Source organism: Mustelus asterias, unplaced genomic scaffold (assembly GCF_964213995.1).
Source record: "Mustelus asterias unplaced genomic scaffold, sMusAst1.hap1.1 HAP1_SCAFFOLD_42, whole genome shotgun sequence".
Classification (NCBI taxonomy): domain Eukaryota; kingdom Metazoa; phylum Chordata; class Chondrichthyes; order Carcharhiniformes; family Triakidae; genus Mustelus; species Mustelus asterias.
In genome coordinates, this window is record NW_027590119.1 from 1,883,349 (window position 1) to 1,902,935 (window position 19,587).

The 19,587-nt window shown below is 44.3% G+C and overlaps 2 protein-coding genes across 8 annotated transcripts in view; one reads left to right on the forward strand and one right to left on the reverse strand.

Annotated features, from left to right (window-relative positions):
* Nucleotides 1-5,387: 5,387 nt before the first annotated feature.
* LOC144482794 (uncharacterized) overlaps nucleotides 5,388-19,587 on the reverse strand; it is a 442,920-nt gene continuing 428,720 nt past the window's right edge. Inside the window, exons 1-2 of one of the 3 annotated variants that reach the window (XM_078201656.1) lie at nucleotides 9,703-9,881; nucleotides 5,388-7,717 (exon numbers count right to left, since the gene is read on the reverse strand). In XM_078201656.1, coding sequence (XP_078057782.1) covers nucleotides 6,683-7,384 — 702 coding nt within the window. In that variant the 5' untranslated portion in view covers nucleotides 7,385-7,717; nucleotides 9,703-9,881 and the 3' untranslated portion in view covers nucleotides 5,388-6,682. Of the gene's footprint in view, nucleotides 7,718-8,798; nucleotides 8,903-9,702; nucleotides 9,882-19,587 lie in introns of those variants that run through there. The other 2 variants (XM_078201658.1, XM_078201657.1) reach the window with 2 other exon arrangements.
* Nucleotides 10,113-15,647, forward strand: LOC144482771 (uncharacterized). 5 transcript variants are annotated; one of them, XR_013495957.1, is made up of 3 exons: nucleotides 10,113-10,246; nucleotides 11,838-13,793; nucleotides 15,040-15,647. XR_013495957.1 is itself a non-coding variant. In XM_078201619.1 (2 exons), exon 2 carries the CDS (start codon nucleotides 12,306-12,308, stop codon nucleotides 13,452-13,454), a length of 1,149 nt encoding a protein of 382 aa, XP_078057745.1. In that variant the 5' UTR covers nucleotides 10,113-10,246; nucleotides 11,838-12,305; the 3' UTR covers nucleotides 13,455-15,647. The 5 variants fall into 5 exon arrangements, 1 of the variants encoding a protein (XP_078057745.1); XR_013495955.1 differs by having other exon boundaries at nucleotides 15,247-15,647; XR_013495956.1 differs by having other exon boundaries at nucleotides 10,124-10,186; nucleotides 15,247-15,647.

A 19,587-nucleotide genomic window follows, 5' to 3' on the forward strand; every position in this document is an offset into this window, starting at 1 on the left:
GACTGGTTCGCATTTATAACAGACCTTTCAAATGTACGGAATGTGAGAAGCGTTATAAAACCACAAGTGATCTGCTGATACACCAGTGAGTTCACAATGAGGAGAGGCCATTCAGATGTAAAGTGTGTGGGAAGGAATTCACTCTGTTATCCAGCCTCCAGAAACATCAGCGAGTTCACACTGGGGAGAGGTCGTTCACCTGCTCCTTGTGTGGAAAAGGATTCATTTATTTAACCAGCCTCAGATCACACCAACTCGTTCACTTGGATAAGAAACCTTTCAAATGTTCCGAATGTGAGAAGAGTTATAAAACCACAAGTGATCTGCTGATACACCAGCGAGTTCACAATGAGGAGAGGCCATTCAGATGTACAGTGTGTGGGAAGGGATTCACTCTGTTATCCAGCCTCCAGAAACACCGTGAGTTCACACTGGGCAGAGGTCATTCACCTGTTCCTTGTGTGGAAAAGGATTCATTTATTTAACCAGCCTCAGATCACACCAACTCGTTCACTTGGATAAGAAACCTTTCAAATGTTCTGAATGTGAGAAGAGCTTTAAGACCTCCAGTATTCTGCTGAGACACCAACAAGTTCAGACCAGGGAGAGACTGTTCACCTGCTCCAACTGTGCAAAGGGATTCACTCGCTCATCCAACCTGCGAACACACCAGCACATTCACACCGGGGAGAAATAGTACACTTGCTCTGAATACGGGAAGGGATTTTCTCACTCATTCCACCTGCTGAGACACCAACACACTCATAATGGAGAGAGACCGTTCACCTTCTCTGAGTATGAGATGGATTCACTCAGTCAACCCACCATCTTACCCACCAGAAAGTTGACAAGTGTCTGCAGGGATTGGATTCTGCTGTTATTGCTGCTGGTAATGACATCCAGGACTGAACCATGTTCATTCTGAACATCGCTATAACTGGGCTGGAGATTAATACTCTGGATAAATGTCAGATTAACTAATATTGTTTCAGATGCAAAGCGGGGATCTTCATTTCTTCAGGATAAGAACAGATTAATCAATGTCTTGTTACCAATTGCTGCTTTTTTGTGGCCTTTGTCTTTTCTAACTCTCAATTATTTCAAGTTCTCATACCTTCAGTTACTCTCATGGACAAGTTCCAGCTCTCATCCCTTCCAGAGTGTCTTTCCTGGTCTTGGAATCCAAGGAACATATCAATAACATATCTGTGATCACTAAAGACAAAACAGATATTTGCACTGATCCGCTTCTTTCCCCAGTCACTGAGGATGGGGATATCTGTGGAGCTTTCTCTCTCTGTGATTTGTTTAATTGTCCCTCACCATTCACGACTGGATGTGGGGGGACTGCAGCTCTGATCTGATCCGTTGTTTGTGGATTGTTTGGTCCTGCCTAGAACTTGCCGCTTCTGTTGCTTAGTGTGCTTATAGTCCCGTGTTACCAGTCACCAGATTGGAATCTCAGCTTTAGGGTGCCTGGTGCTGACACGTCCTCCTACACTCCATGTTGAACCAGAATGATCCCTTGGCTTGATGGTAATGGTAGAGTGAGGGATATACCGGGCCATGAGTTTACAGATTGTGGTTGAATATTGAGCTGCTGATGACCCACAGCACCTCATGGATGTGCAGTTTTGATCTATGTCTATTCTGAATCTATCCCGTGCCACACGAGATGATGGAGGATATCAGATCACAAGAATTAGGAGCAGGTGTCGGCCATTTGGCCCCTCAAACTTGCTCCACAATTCAATAAGAATCATGACTGATCTGACTGTGGCCTTCACTCCACTTCCTGCTGCTCCAGAGTCCTTGACTCCTTGTTGATTAATACTCTGTCTAACTCAGCCTTGAATATGTTCAATGAACCACAGCCTCCATTGCTCTCTGGGGAAGAAAATTCCACAAACTAATGACCCTCAGAAAAGAAATTTCCCCTGATATCTGCCTGAAATGGGAGAGTCCTTATCTTTAAAGTGTGACTCCTGCTTCTAGATTCCTCACAAAAACAAAACATTCTCTCAGCATCCACCCTGACAAGATCCCTCAGAATCTCATGTTTCAGTCAGGTCACCTCTCATTCTTCTAAATTCCATTGAGTATAGACCCAACTTGCTCAACTTTCCCCAGAAGACAAACTCCTTCATCCAAGCAATCAGTCTAGTGAATCTCCCCTGAACTGTCTCCGATGCACCCGTATCACTGTTCAAGCAAGGAGACCAAATCTGTACACAGTACTCTCGGTGCAGTTTCACCAATTCTTTGTATGATTGTAGCAAGACTTTATTACTTATATATTCCATCTCCCTTACAGAAAACCTTCCTAACAACTTGCTGTTCCTGCTTGTTACTTTTCTGTGATTCTTTTAGAAGTTCACCCAGATCCCTCAGTCCTGCAGCATTCTACACTATATTTAGATTATATTGTTTTTTCCTATTCTTCCTGCTAAAGTCAATATCCTTATATTTTCCCATATCATACTCCATCTGCTAAGATTTTTCCTACTCACTTACCTATTTATATACCTTTGCAGATTCTTTGTATCCTCCTCACAACATGCTTTCCTATCTATCTCCGTGTCAACCTGTTGCTTGATTGGACTGTGAGACTGTAGGAAAGGTCAGTTTGTAGTTTAGTGATGTGTAATGATCAAATAATTGAATTATATTAATCATTTAACCTGATGTGATATTCAGCTTAATTGTAATCAGTGTAAGATATGAGAATCTTGTGACTGGCTCTTTGTCTGTAGCTGCATCCTTATTTGACAAGTGAAATACATCACATACCCTTGGATAATTACAGAGCAAGTACTGTGAAACCCATCAAGTCTTGGTGAGTTAAGGTCTGGAGCCATTAGCATCCCAGCCATTGACAACTGACAGTTATATTTGAGTTAGAGGCCCTGTTACATTGAAACATACATAGAAACTAGACGCAGGAATAGACCATTCAGCCCTTCAAGCCTGCTCCGCCATTTATTATGATCATGGCTGATCATCACATTCAATATCCCGGTCCCCCCCACAAATATGCCTTTAGGCCCAAGAGCTATATCTAATTCCTTCTTCAAATCACAAAATATTTTAGCCTCAATTATTTTCTGTGGTAGTGAATTCTACAGATGCACCACCCTCTGGGTGAAGAAATTTCTCAACTCAGTCCTAAAAGGTTTACCCCTTATCCTCAAACTATGACCCCTAATTCTGGACTCACCCACCATTGGGAACATTCTTTCTGAATCTACCCTGTTTAACCCTGTTAGATTTTTATAAGTTTCTATGAGATCCCCTGTCAATAAACCATCACACCTGCAATACTTTGTTTTAAATTTATATCATTTAGAAACTCTGCTGAAATAAAGATGAACAATAAACAGATCACAGTCCAATGCTGCAGCTCTACATTGACAGGAGAAAGTCTGTTCTGTAACTCCAGGATCAGACAGTGTCAGCTCTGAATGTTGGGAATCACAGGCAGGCTTGAGCTGTTTGATAGATGAGTTGTTCATAGCTGTTAACTTGCAGATATTGAAGGAATTACTCTGAAAGTAAACTCGATAATTTATAAGCTCAGACTCTGCTCCTTGCTGTAATGAATACTCAGCATCCATTAGTGCTAATTTACAGTGAATCACTGAGTATCCTGGGATCTTTGTTACTTGTTTTGTGAAATATCTCTCCCCATTAGTGTTGAACTGCTGGATAACTCTGATTGCATTTAGACATGTCTAGAAAGAGACAATTTGCCCAGATTTAACTGCAATTTATAACCAATAAACAATGTTTATATTCTGACTTGTAGATTGGTGTCTTGGTGATTTGTGAAGAAAGATTTAATTCACTCACTCAGCAGTTTGAGGGGAACCAGACAGAGGTTTAATGTAATAAGAAATAGGAGCAGGAAGAGGCCATTCAGCCCTTTGAGTTTGTTCAGCTATTCACTGAGATCAAGGTTGATAATCTACCTCAACCCCACCTCCCCGCACTGTCCCCATATCGCTTAACTTCTCTTTATACCCAAATATTTATCAATCTTTGTCTTAATTACACCCAATGCCGAGCATCCACTGCTCCCTGGGGTAGAGAATTCCAGACATTCACAACTGAGTGAAGAATTTTCTCCTCAATTCAATCTAAATAATTGACCCCTTATTCTGAGACTGTGATCCAGTGTTCCAGGTTCCGCAGTCAGGGGAAACATTTTCACACCATCGAACCTCTCAGGCCCATGAAGAATCATATACTCTGATTAGATCACCTCTCATTTTTCTCACCACCATTAATTAGATCCTAATCTGATTTTATCGGTAAAAGCAAAATACTGCGGATGCTGGAATCTGAAACAAAAATAGAAAATGCTGGAAAATCTCAGCAGATCTGACAGCATCTGTGGGGAGTGAACAGAGCCAATATGTCGAGTCTGGATGACTGTCTGTCAGAGCTGACGAAGGGTCATCCAGACTTGAAACGTTGGCTCTATTCTCTCTCCACAGGTGCTATCAGACCTGCTGAGATTTTCCAGCATTTTCTGTTTTTGATTTTATAAGTACCCTGTTACCAAGTCCCAAACAATAAGATTTCTAATATTTCACCTACAACTGATGTTAACTGGTCTATATTCCCCATTTTCTCTCCTACTTTCTGGACTAGTTAATGTTTGCTGACTTCCGATCCTTGGGAACGGTTCGAGGGTTTAAGGAATTCTGGAAGATCAAACTAATGCATCCACTATTTCTGAAGCTCCCTCTTTTAAACCCCCAAGATGCAGGTTGTCTGGTCCGGGGAATTTGTCACCATTTAGTCCCATTAATTTCTCAAGTCTCTATTTCTATAAGACCCTCATTCTTATTGGACAAGGGACTGTGTAACCGGTCTCCAAAGCCACCACAGCTTTGGACTTGTGCAGCTCCCACCATTGATCAATCAAACCCATTTTGATGGGAATTAAATGGCTAGTTTCATTTTTTTAAACTTTTATTCACATTGCACTTGTCAGAAAGGATCATTTAATTAACAACTTTTCTGTAAAGTTCCATAAAATGAGGTTGGAACATGTCTGTCTAGTTTTTCATTATTATTGACATTTGATGAACAGCATTACAACTCAAACGATATTGTATTGGTGACTAATGTTTAAAAATGGCTCTTCCTTGTATTAAAGTTCCCGCCCCCTTGCACTAACCCCTTGGTTCCCCAATATTATAATTTTTCTTTTGTCTTCTACCATGAAGACAGATAGATACAAAGTATTTGTTGCATTTCTCTGCCATTTCCTTGTTCCCCATTATATGTTGACTTTTATCTGCCTCTCATAGAGAATGTTTACTTTCACTCGCTTCTTCCTATCCACATACCTACAGAAACATTTAAAAATCTACTTTCTAAACTCTTACTGGTCTGCACCCAAAAAGGGAATTGAGCTCAGAAGCGATTTTAAAACAGTTTATTGAGAAGCAACAGTTAAAACAAGATGTGTGAGTTAAATAGATAGGAAAAGCACCTGACCTGTGACAGGTGAGAGTGGTTTACAGATCCCAGAGGACAAGCAGACGGATGAAGCCAAGTGAATGTTGATGTCCATAACTGGTGCCTATGGAAGGTTCACTTCAATGAGCCTGATTGTGGGTGTTGGGGAGAAGACAGTCAATTTGAAATCTCCTTGCTCTTGAGGGCCTGTTTTAACCTTTACATGGAGTTAGTTACCATAAGAGCCAATGGTATCAGGATTAAAAATGTCTTGCTTCAGGGCCTGTGCGAGAGACAGGTCCTTGGCAGGGAGAAAGGCTTGTCCTGTGTTTCTCAGCCAGCAAGCTTTCTTCAGAAGACAGAGGGAAAGCTCTTTCTATAATATTCCATCAGTATCCAAAGATTTTATAAGGCTATTAGATGGTGATTTCTTACAATCTGTTACTTGGATTTGACTTTTCTCCATTCCTGTGCTGAGGGAATTTCTGTTCCAGACGGGATGGGTGACATTTGGGAACTCTCGATTCTCCACCAATTCCCATTCCCCTTCTTTCTGGGGGATACTGGAGGTGTCACTGTGTGTAGGTCAGTAAGAATTCTCAGCAAGGATTAATCAGCACTTTCTAATTGGAGATGTTCATCAGTGGAACCTCTCAGACACTGAATTGTAGAATTCCGGCCAAAGATCAATAGGACGGCACAGTGGTTCGCACTGCTGCCTCACAGCACCAGGACCCGGGTTCGATTCCTGATTTAGGTCACTATCTGTGCGGACTCTGCACGTTCTCCCCGTGTCTGCATGGGTTTCCTCCAGGTGCTCTGGTTTCCTCACAGTTCGAAAGATGTGCTGGTTAGGTGCATTGGCCATGCTGAATTCTCCCTCAGTGTACCCGAACAGGCGACTAGTGTGGCGACTGGGGGATTTTCACAGTAACTTCATTGCAGTGTTAATGTAAGCCTGCTTGTGACACTAATAAATAAACTTAACTTGAACAATTTGAGATTGAAGTAAAAGTTCCGAATCTTGTTGTAAACTAATTTCAGATGGACCGCGGTAACTGCAGCCCCAGGAACACAATCACCTCTAGATCCAGAATATTAAACTCCAGCCCAGTTACCGGCTGTATTAACATCAGCAGAAACAAACTCCAGCTGTCAGAATGAAAGGGCCCGGTTGTCATTAACAGCAGCCATAACAGCAGAATCCAATCCCTCACTTGTGAACTCGCTGGTGTTTCAGCAGCTGAGATGAATCAATGAATCCCTTCCCACACTCGGAGCAGGTGAACGGCCTCTCCCCAGTGTGAACTCGTTCATGTCTCAGCAGTTGACATGAATCAGTGAATCCCTTCCCACACTCGGAGCAGGTGAATGGCCTCTCCCCAGTGTGAGCTCGCTGGTGGACAGTGAGACTGCCTGAGTGTCTGAAGCTCTTTCCACAGTCAGTGCAGCTGAATGGCCTCTCCCCAGTGTGAACTCGCTGGTGTTTCAGCAGGGTAGATGAAAGCCTAAAGCTCATTCCACAGTCAGTGCAGCTGAATGGTTTCTCCCCCGAGTGAACTCGCTGGTGTGCCACTAGGTTAGAGGAATTAATGAATCCCTTCCCACACACGGAGCAGGTGAATGGCCTCTCCCCAGTGTGAACCCGCCGGTGTAACGCTAGATTGTATGACTGAATGAATCTTTTCCCACACAGAGGGCAGCTGAACGGCCTCTCCCCAGTGTGAACACGCTGATGTAATGCTAGGTTGGATGACTGAGTGAAATCCTTCCCACACATGGAGCAGGTGAAGGGTCTCTCCCCAGTGTGGGTGCGTCGATGAGTTTCCAGTTTGGATGGGCAAGTGAATGCTTTCCCACAGTCCCCACATATCCACGGTTTCTCTGTGGTGTCGGTGTCATCATGTCTCTCCATGTTGATGATCAGTTGAAGCTTCGTCCACACACACAACACGTGTACAGTTTCTCCTCACTGTGAATGGTGATGTTTTTTCAGGCTGTGTAACTGGTTAAAACTCTTTCCACAGTCAGTTCACTGGAACACTCTCACTCGGGTGTGCGTGTGTCTCGGTGCTTTTCCAGTCACACTGATGTTTGAAATCTTTTCCCACAGACAAAACAAACAAACATTTCTCCTTCCACTTTCCAAGTACGATGATATCCAGGTCCTATGAATCGAGTGATTCTGTCAGATCTTCATGTGATGTCTGGTTTGAGATTCCCGTCTGCAATCCTCAACTTCTAATAGCTGTAAAAACCATCAATAAAAGTCATCACTGACAGTCCAGGATAGAAGTTCTGAACAGACAATTCTAGTTTCTCTGGAACTTTTTCCTCTCGAACCCCCAAAGTTGCAGATCCCCATCCCACACACTCTCCCTCCTCCCTGAACTGAAATCCAAATAAATTGACAGATAATTATTTCAGTTTCCTCTTAAAAAATGTGTACAACTAGAGATGGTATTTTTGATGATTCACTTCATTCATAACACGAGAAAACATTAATCTGAATCACCCTGACCCGATGAGTCAGAATAGCAGATGTTAACTTTGTGTCCAGAACTGACTGTTTCGAGATTTGATGAGAAATTGTGAAGGGGGTTTCTCTAAACCGCCCTCTCTAACTAAGTTAAACCTGGTTTCAGTCTCAGGGCCCATTCTGCTTTCTGGTTCTCTTCCTGCTGACTAATTAACCTCAATTAAATATCAAGAGTACTGAAGCCACTGTTTTCGGTCCCCCTTCCAAGTCTTGTTCCTTTGCAATCCACTCACTCCCTCTTCCTGGCAAATATCTGAAATTAAGCCGGTTTGTTCATAACCTCGGTGTCCCATTTGATCCCAAGTTTCTGGGACGACCTATTTCCACCTCGGTAACATCACATGACCTCAGCTCTACCTCAGTGCATCTGCTGCTCAAACCCTCATTCAGGCCATTGTTACCGCCAACCTCAACTATTCTATTGCACTTGATGTTTTACCTGTGGAAATGTGAAGTCATCCAAAAGTCTGCTACTCCTTTCCTAATTAACAGCAAGTCCCTGATCACCCCTGTCCTCCGTGACTTGCCTTGGCTCCCAGTCATGCAATACCTTGATTGTAAAATTCTCATCTTTGTTTTCAAATCGTTCCATGGCTTCAGCCCTCCTGATCTCTGTAATCTTCCCACAAACATCTGAGATATCAGTGCTGCTCTTGTACATTCCCTACTGTAATTGCTCCATGACTGGTGGTTGTGTCTTCAGTTCTTCAGCCCCAGGATCTGAATTCCCTTCCTACACCTCTCTGTCTCTACCTCACTTTCCTCCTTTAAGCCTCTCTTTAAAACTCACCTCTTTGTCCAAGTTTTTGGTTATCTGTCCTAATATCTCCTGATGTATCTGGGAATCTCACTTTGTTTTATAATGTTCCTTAAAGTTTATTTATCAGTCACAAGTAAGACTTACATTAACACTGCAATGAAGTTACTGTGAAATTCCCCTAGTCGTCACACTCCAGCACCTGTTTGGGTCAATGCACCTAACCAGCACATCTTTCCGACTGTGGGAGGAAACCATAGTACCCGAAGGAAACCCACACACACACGGGGGAGAATGTGCAAACTCCACACAGTGACCCAAGCCGGGAATTGAATCCTGGCGCTGTGAGGCAGCAGTGTTAACCACTGTGCCGCCTGTGTGAAGTGCACTGGGATGATTTATGATATTATAAATAGAAGTTGCTGTTGGCTATAATTCTGACCTCCTGTTTTACAACAACCCACTGATTTCACAACAAACTTTATCTCTGATGTTTTGTTTGCTGAGGATTATCCATTTGGTTTTGCCCTTAATAAAGATGGCCGATGTTAACGTCTGAGGATTTTGCCTCGCAAATTGAGGGATTAAAGTTTAATTATTAGTGTCACAAGTCGGCTTACATTAACACTGCAATGAAGTTACTGTGAAAATCCCCTAGTCGCCACACTCCGGCGCCTGTTCGGGTTACACTGAGGGAGAATTTAGCATGGCCGATTCACCCTAACCAGCACATCTTTCAGACTGTGGGAGGAAACCGGAGCACCCGGAGGAAACCCACGCCGACATGGGGAGAACGTGCAGACTCCGCACAGACAGTGACCCAGGCCGGGGATTGAACCCGGGACCCTGGCGCTGTGAAGCAGCAGTGTTAACCACTGTGTCACCCTGACCCCGAGATCCGGCACCTGACCGACACCGGGTGTTTATGAAGCCTCACCGCCCGGATCCATTTATGTTTCCGGTTTTCCTTCGGGCTCTGGATCCGCGCCAGTTAAAATTCCCATTGAAAACCCGCCGGCTCGAGCTCCTTCCCGCCTGCGGATCCACAAAGTGTTTCCAAATCCTCCCAGCCACCGCCTAACGCTGACTCCGCTTCTCCGGGACAAACAAGCGCCAAGGACAGCAATGACACTGCGCATGCTCCACATCACAATGACCGGGGACTGATTGACGGCAGCTCCAGACCAATAGGAAGAGGGGGCGGGGCTGAAGGACCGAGCGGCTGGTCCTCCAACCAATCGGAGTGACTGAGGGGCGCGGCTGGAGGACCGAGCGGGAGCGGCTGGTCCTCCAACCAATCGGAGTAAATGAGGGGCGGGTCCAGGCTGGGAGTGGAGCATGCGCAAAGATGATCAGGCGCTGGGGAGCCTGGGAACGCACTGCGCAGGTGTGGTGAGCACAGTAAGAAGTCACAACACCAGGTGAAAGTCCGACAGGTTTATTTGGAATCAGGAGCTTTCGGAGCGCCGCCCCTTCATCAGGTGACTCACCCAGTCCAACACCGGCACCTCCACATCAGGTGGTGTGGGTGCACGCTCTGAGCATGCTCAGTGTCAGTCATGGTGTTGGGGAGGGTTCGGGAGGAGATTGTGAGCACAGGGTGGGAATGGAAACCACGGCTGCACTGGAAACAGCACCAACTTCTGGCCTAGGCCGCAGGCCCCGGCTTTACCATGGGAACAGGCCCGGGGAGCACTAAGCTGGCAGCTGGACATTAGGGAGGATTTGAAACACTTTGTGGATCCGCAAACCCTTCAGAATCATTGTCAGCTCCCTGGTTTGCAGCTGCGGGGCTTCTCCCTCCCTCCCTCCCGGGAACAGGCCCAGGTTAACGGCCCCATCCTGGCTCAGCCACTGGAGGATGGTTCACATCAGAGGATGGGGGAGGGGGACAATAAATAAGAGGTTACACTTTGGCCTCAAATCAATGAGGACTCTGATCTCTGGGAAGGAAGGAAACCCTGGGAGGTGGGCGGGGAGGATTCACAAACACCCGTTGGAGGCCCCAACACCCCCATTAAAACCCATTGGTTTTATTGTCAGTCTGCAGACAGCAGCTGGAGAACTGAACCCAGACAGAGGAGAGGGAGGGAGAAAATTGGGAGTGGAGGAAAGAAAATTGTCTGTTCAGCGTTTCTATTGTGGATTGACAGCTGCTTTGTAGATGCAAGATGGGGCAGCACGGTTGCACAGTGATTAACACTGCTGCCTCACAGCGCCAGGGACCTGGGTTCAATTCTGGCCTTGAGTGACTGTCTGTGTGGAGTTTCCACATTCTCCCCATGCCTGCGTGTGTTTCCTCTGGGTGCTCCGGTTTCCTCCCACAGTCCAAAGATGTGCAGGTTAGGTGGATTGGCCATGCTCAATTGCCCCTTCGTGTCAGAAGGATTAACAAGGTAAATATTACGGGAAATGGTGGGATAGTTGTCGGTGCAGACTCGATGGGCTAAATGGCCTCCTCCTGTACCTTGAGGATTCTCCGATTCTATGATAGATGTTTGAAAACTGCTTTTACACATTGTTACAAGTTGTCAATTTACACACAGAAAACTCAACCCCAAGAGGAATGTTTGTCTCTCTGTGATTTCTGTTCTGCATTGACTGCGATGATTTTTGTAAACAGAGATTACAGCTTTCAGGAAAGGTTAAATGGATTGAAGTTTTTTCCTATAGAGCAGTGACCTGATAAAAGTCTTTCAAATTATTAGTGGCTTGGACAGGGGAAACGTGGAGAGAATGTTCCACTTGTGACAGAGTCCAAAAGAAGGAATGATCAATAAACAAAGAGTCATAAATACAAGATAGTTACCAATAAATCCAAGAAGCAATAAGGACAAATTTCTTCACTCACAGGTTTAGAATGACCATAGAAATGAGTTGAGGAAAGTGCTGAGATTGTTTCAAAAGGAAATGTGCGAAACACACAAGAGAAAAAGAAATAGAAAAATCAACTGAAAGGCTGAGATGAGGTCTGTGGGACAGGAGAAGATGTGTCAAGTATAAAGAATTAAACTGAACGGCTTGTTTGTGTCTTGTGTATTCAAAGTAATTCAATGTAAACTCCTTTTCCAGAATATCTGCAGACGGGCGATTCAAACCAAACGTCTCGGGATCTGACAGTGTCACATGATTCTTCAGGATCTGAATATCAAAGGCCTAGGAATGTGGAAGGAGAAACGTTTGCCTATTTTGTCTTTGGGAAATTATTCAACATCAGTGTGACTGGAAAAGCCCCGAGACACAGACATCTCAGTTACTTTTCCACAGTCAGCTGGAACAGAGCTTTAACCAGTCACACAGCGTGAAAAGAAATAGCACATTTTCATCAGGTAGACACCGTACTCGTGTTCTTTGTGTGGACCTGGTTTCAACTGATTAAATAACCTGGAGAGACAGGAGGACACCGGCACCATGTGAACAAGGAGCAGCAATAGGCCATTCGGCCCCACAGGCCAGTTCCGCCATTTAATAACATCATGGCTGATCTGATAGTGAGCTCAAATCTGCATCCCGCCTACACCCGATAGCCTGTCAATAATCATGGAGAAACCGTGGAAATGTGCGGACTGTGGGACGGGATTCAATTACCCGTCTGAATTGGAAACCCATCGACGTATTCACACTGGGGAGAGACCATTCACCTGCTGTGTGTGTGGGAAGGGATTCACTCAGTCATCCAGCCTGTACACACACCAGCATGTCCATACTGGTGAGAGGCCATTCACCTGTCTTCAATGTGGGAAGGGATTTAATGCTTTATCAAACCTCCGGACTCACCACCAGGTTCACTCTGATCAGAGACCGTTTAAATGTTGTGAGTGTGAGAAGAGCTTTAAAAGCAGAAAGGATTTGTTGATTCACCAACGCACTCACACTGGGGAGAGGCCATTCATCTGCAACATGTGTGGTAAGGGATTCACTCAGTCATCCCACCTCCTGACACACCAAAGTGTTCACACTGATCAGAGACCATTTAAATGTTCTGATTGTGAGAAGAACTTTAAAAGTAAAAAGGATTTACTGATTCACCAACGCACTCACACTGGGGAGAGGCCGTTCATCTGCTCCGTGTGTGGGAAGGGATTCACTTGTTCATCCCAGCTCCTGAAACACCGATTTGTTCACACTGATCAGAGACCTTTCAATTGTTCTGAATGTGATAAAACATTTAAAAGCAAAAAGGATCTTCTGAAACACCAGCACACTCACACTGGGGAGAGGCCATTCACCTGCTCTCTCTGTGAGAAGGGATTCACTCGCTTAGCTAACCTTCTGAGACACCATCGAGTTCACACTGGGGAGAGGCCGTTCACCTGCCCTGTGTGTTGTCAGGAATTCATTGATACATCTGACCTTCTGATACACCGGCGAGTTCACACTGGAGAGAGACCGTACACTTGCCTCCTGTGCGGCAAGAGATTCACTCAGTCATCCCACCTGACTACACACCAACTTGTTCACACTGATCAGAGACCTTTTGAATGTTCTGATTGTGAGAAGAGATTTAAAAGTAAACAGAATCTGCTGAAACACCAGCGAGTTCACACTGGGGAAAGGCCGTTCAACTGCTCCATGTGTGGGAAGGGATTCGCTCAGTCAAGCAACCTGCTGAAACACCAGCAAGTTCACAGGCGACAGCAGGGGTTGGATTCTGCTGTTATTGCTGCTGTTAATCACACCCAGGACTGAATAGTGTCTGGTTACCAGTGAGGTTCCACAGTTTTGTGGTATATCTCAATGACTTAGACTTAAATGTAAGGCTCATGATTCAGTTTGCAGATGAAACAACAATTGTGTTTGTGTTTAACAATCCAGAAGAAAGCCGTGGACTGCAGGAAGATATCAGTGGGCTGGTCAGATGGGCAGAAAAATGGCACATGGAATTCGATCTGGAGCAGTGAGAGAGAATGAATTTGGGACATTAGACAAGACAAGGGAGTGAACAATAAAGGGATGATGCTGAGAATTATAGAGGATCAGAGAGAACCTGGAGTCAACATCCAGGCATCTGTGAAGGAGGCTGGACAGGTAGATCATAAGACCAGAAGATGTAGGAGCGGAATTAGGCCATTCAGCCCATTGAGTCTGCTCTGCCATTCAATCAAGGCTGATCAGTTTCTCAATCAGGTGGTCAAGAAGACATTTGGCCCAAGCCTAGTGTATAAGAGGAGGGAGATTTTGCTCAAACTGAAGCAGAGAGTGGGAATAAGTGGATCCTTTTCAGAGTGGGAAGCAGTGACTAGTGGGTCCGGCAGGTTCAGTGCTGCAACCCCAGCTGTTCATAATATACATTAATGATTTGGATGAAGGAATTGAATGCAATATCTCCAATTTTCAGCCGACACTAAGCTGGGTGGCAGTGTGTGCTGTGAGGAGGATCCCGAGAGGCTACAGGGGGGCTTGGACAGGCTGAGTGGGCAGATACTTGGCAAATGCAATATAATGTGGATAAATGTGAGGTTATCAACTTTGGTGGCAAAAACAGGAAGAAAGATTATTATCTGAATGGTGGCAGTTTAGGAAAAGGGGAAGTGCATCGTGACCTGGATGTCATGGTGGGACAGTTGCTGAAGGTTGGCATGCAGGTACAGCAGGCGGTGAGGAAAGCTAATGGCATGCTGGCCTTCATAGCGAGAGGATTTGAGTACAGGAGTAAAGATGTTTTTCTCAGTTGTACAGGGCCTTGGTGAAGCCACACCTTGAGTATTGTGTGCATTTTTCCTCCTAGTCTGAGGAAGGACATTCTTGCTATTGAGGGAGTCCAGCTAAGGTTCACCAGACTGATTTCTGGAATGGCAGGACTGACATATGAAGAGAGACTGGATCGACTGGGCTTTTACTCACTGGAATTTAGAATGAGAGGGGATCTCATAGAAACATTTAAAATCCTGATGGGACTGGACAGGCTCGATGCAGTCCCAACATGTTCCCAATGTTGGGGAAGTCCAGAACTAGGGGTTACAATCTTAGACTGAGATGAGGAAGAACTTCTTGTTGTGAACCTGTGGAATTCTCTACCACAGAAAGCTGTTGGGGCCAGTTTGTTAAATATGTTCAAGAGGGAGTTGGATGTGACTAAAGGGACCAAGGGCTATGGAGAGAAAGTGGGACTGTGATACTGAAAGTGCATGATCTGCCATGATCATATTGAATGGTGGTGAAGGGCCGAATAGCCGACTCCTGCACCTATTTTCTATGTTTATAAAACGCTTCATAAAACGTTCTGTCGAAGGATCATTTAGATCCAAAAGATTAACTCTGTTTCTCCCCACAGATGCTGCCAGACCTGCTGAGGTTACCCAGCATCGTCTGTTTATATTTATAAAATGCTAGTTGGAGCAAGCTGGAGTACTGAGCTCTGTTCTGGTTACCAGATTAATCAGTTATAAAAGTATATGTCAAGTCAAGCTGTGTGGCAGAAAGCTGAAGACAGTTGGTGATTTTTAAATATAATTCCAATCTGTTCAATTTTCAAATCTAGTGAATAAAGGATTGAAGAATTAGGAGGGTTCGTGGAGGAATCATTTCACCCGGAGAGTCACGGGGATCTGGAACTCACTGCCTGAAAGGACGGGAGAGGCAGAAACCCTCATCACATTAAACAGGAACTCAGATACGCAGTTGAGATTCTGTTACACACAGAGGGACAGATCAAGAGCTGGAAAGTAGGGTGAAACTGGACAGTACTTTTCCAGCCAGCACAGACCTGATGGGTTGAATGGCCTCCTGCTGTTCAGTGAATTTTCTATATTTCAGTTCTGACAGTTGGAGTTTGTTTCTGCTGATGTTAATAACTCCTCGAACTGGGCTGCAGTGTATAATTCTGGATAAATGTGAAATCAGCTTGATTAAAACACATCAGAATAGATTTTTTGTCTTTCCCACCTGTGTTATCTGATTGTATTCTGATTTTCTTATCAGTAACACAACTAACCTCAGCCGCCCCAATCTGTGAATGACTTAGTAAATTCCTTCCCTAACAGCACTGCGAGTGTCCCTCAAACCACAGGGACTGCAGCGGTTCAGGAAGGGCAGCTCACCACCACCTCAAGGGCAATTAGGAACAGGCAATAAAAATACTGGTCTGGCCAGTGACACCCACACCCCATGAAAAGAAAATGTCTGTTCAAACAAGACTTAATTAAGGCAGGACAGGATTCTTTGAATAATAAATTTTCCATTAAATTAACATTAAAATTATTATTAAAGGAAAGAGATTTGCATATCAATTCAGGAAAATTTCCAAGATGGTGCTGGAGTGAGGCGACTTCTTGCAAGCTGTGCCCAGCATACCCTCTAATTCTATCTTCTACTCGTTCGATGCTTCTAAAACTTTATTCTGACTCTTATGACTGTAACACTACATTCAGCATCCTCTCCTTCTCTATGTACGGTACTCTTTGTCTGTATAGCACCCAAGAAACAATACTTTTCACTGTATGCTAATACACGTGACAATAATAAATCAAATCAAATCAGACAATGATTTTTACAACTTTATCTAAGTGTTGATCCATCACAGTGCTCCCCTCTCAAGACTCTGTCTCAGACACAATCCCACTTGCTGAGATGGACATGTGATTCTTGCCTCGAGTGAGTGTCTTCAGTAATCAGCCAGCAACAAATCATTACAGAGCCCTGGCTTTTCACCCCTGAGTGGCCAGCGCCCTGTGTCAGAGTCAACCTTTTCCTCAGTGAATAATTACCTCAAGCTGCTGCTCGGGTTAATCCAATTAATTCTTAGGCACGGTAGCCACCCAGCCTCAGTACATCAGACAAGAATACAAGAGAGTTAAAATCTCTTGACTTTCAAGTACTTCGCTATCCACTATTTAAGGTGAGAGAGGGGAAATGCTAAAGTGTCCAGAGGGGCAATTTTTTCACACACAGGGTGGTGAGTATCTGGAACAAGCTGCCAGAGGTAGTAGTAGAGGCGGGTTCAATTTTAGCTTTTAAAAAGCGTTTAGAAAGCTACATGGGTACGATGGGTATAAAGGGATATGGGCCAAATGTGGGCAATTGGGATTAGTTTAGGGGTTTTAAAAGAAAAGGTCGGCATGGACAAGTTGGGCCGAAGGGCCTGTTTCCATGCTGTAAACCTCTATGACTCTATGACACTGGATCAAACTAAACATTATAATGTACCATTCCTCAGGACCTTTATCAGGGATCCTTCATTATTAGAACCGTTTGTCTGAAATTACTGTTTCTCACACAAACAGAGAGACATGCAATAATTCAACTTAACGAGTTTTAAATGAAAATCCAGTCTTTCCAATATGATGATTGATTCATTATTTATAACTTAATCAAGGTTCAACAATTGTACAATCATCTGTTTCATGACTGGTTACTCCCTTCAGAATTTGATTAATATATGTGGTTAATACAGAAAATACAATGAGCTCTTTCATCACATTGAGTCATAGAGTCAGAGAGGTTTACAGCATGGAAACAGGCCCTTCGGCCCAACTTGTCCATGCCACCTTTTTTTTTAAAACCCCTAAGCTAATCCCAATTGCCCACATTTGGCCCAGATCCGTCTATACCCATCGTACCCATGTAACTATCTAAATGTTTTTTAAAAGACAAAATTGTACCCGCCTCTACTACTACCTCTGGCAGCTTGTTCCAGACACTCACCACCCTCTGTGTGAAAAAATTGCCCCTCTGGACACTTTTGTATCTCTCCCCTCTCACCTTAAACCTATGCCCTCTAGTTTTAGACTCCCCTACCTTTGGGAAAAGATATTTACTATCTAGCTGATCTGTGTTCCTCATTATTTTATAGACCTCGATAAGATCACCCCTCAGCCTCCAGAGGAAAAAGTCCCAGTCTATCCAGCCTCTCCTTATAACTCAATTCATCAAGTCCCGGTAGAATCGTAGTAAATCATTTCTGCACTCTTTCTAGTTTAATAATATCCTTTCTATAATAGGGTGACCAGAACTGCACACAGTATTCCAAGTGTGGCCTCACCAATGTCTTGTACAACTTCAACAAGACGTCCCAACTCCTGTATTCAATGTTCTGATGAAACCAAGTATGCCGAATGCCTTCTTCACCACTCTATCCACCTGTGACTCCACTTGCGAGGAGCTATGAACATGTACCCCTAGATACATGTTAGTATCAAAATTACTTCCTTGACCTTGTTAGTTATTACAGCAGGTACAATATAAAAATGATCAAGTTAAATTCAGGTCTAACCAATCAGACCTACTTACAGTGAGAAACATGATTGAATGCAGCAGCAGTGAGAAAGGGTCAATTGTAAAGTTAAAACTGAGATGTGTCTGGTGCAGTTTTAACAGAATATCCAGTCTGATGTAAGCCGATGCAGAATCTAATGTAACAGTAACTAAGAGAGATGTGAAGTGTAAACATGAAGTATAAACCGAGACTTGATCTTGAGTGGTAATAAAACCAGGGCCTCCTATGGTCTAAACAGAGAGATGTTTTGTCTAATTATTAATAAGGGTAGTTAAATGTAGAATAGAGCAATTGTCTAGTGTAACATAAACTGAGACACAACCTGGTTTAACATAAATATCGGTAGCAGTGGTTAGCACTGCTGTCTCACAGCACCAGAGATTTAGGCTTGATTCCTGGCTTGGGTCACTGTCTGTGCGGAGTCTGCACATTCTCCCCATATCTGCTTAGGTTTCCTCCGGGTGCTCCGGTTTCCTCGCACACTCCAAAGATATGTGGGTTAGGTTGATTGGCCATGCTAAATTGCCCCTTAGTGTCAGGGGCATTAGCAGGGTAAATATGTGGGGTTATGGGGCTTGGGCCAGTGCGGGATCGTCGGTGCAGGCTTGATCAGCTGAATGGCTTCTTTCTGCACAGTAGGGATTCTATGCTTTGAAATATGAACATTGTCTAGAAGCAGTCTTAACAAAGGCAGGGTCTGCAGTAATCTAAATAGGGGCAGGGCTGGCACAGTAACTGAGACAGAGCTGTGAACAATGTGAACTCAGACAGGGTCTGGAGTAGTTCAAAAAGGCTCAGGTGTAATAATAATAAGATAGTCATAACTGACACAGGGCCCAGATTAAAATAGTCAGAGATGGGAACCAGGATTTTTCGGCCATTCGCGTCCAGCAGCACATTATTGTCCCGTTAAACTAAATGGAGATTTAAATGGTTGATCGCCTCTGCAGAGGACGACAGGCTGTGGTAGGGCCATAAAATGCTGGCCAGAGTTTACTTAATGTAAACAGAGACATGATCTAGTGTAAAATAAACAAAGAAATGTCGAGTTAATATAAATTTAGAAAGATCCAAGTGCATAATCAGCAGAGACCTGGCGTAGGGCTGCAATCTCTGAGATATGGCCTTGTTTAATGTAAACTGAATCCCTACAGTACAGAAAGAGGCCATTCGGCCCATCGAGTCTGCACCGACCATAATCCCACCCAGGCCCTACCCCCATATCCACCCGCTAATCCCTCGAGTCTACGCATCTCAGGACACTAAGGGGCAATCTTAGCATGGCCAATCAACCTAACCTGCACATCTTTGGACTGTGGGAGGAAACCGGAGCACCTGGAGGAAACCCACGCAGACACGAGGAGAATGTGCAAACTCCACACAGACAGTGACCCAAGCCGGGAATCAAACCCAAGTCCCTGGAGCTGTGAAGCAGCAGTGATAACCATGTGCTACCGTGCTGCCCAAATGTTTTAATGTGTGTTCGATAAAATTCATTAATTCAATCACCTGAGCTCGCAATTCATGAATGGGCTCACATTTAACGATAGGGATAGTTTCTAATGTAGCTGCTGCTGTTGATGATATGATGTGGAGATGCCAGCGTTG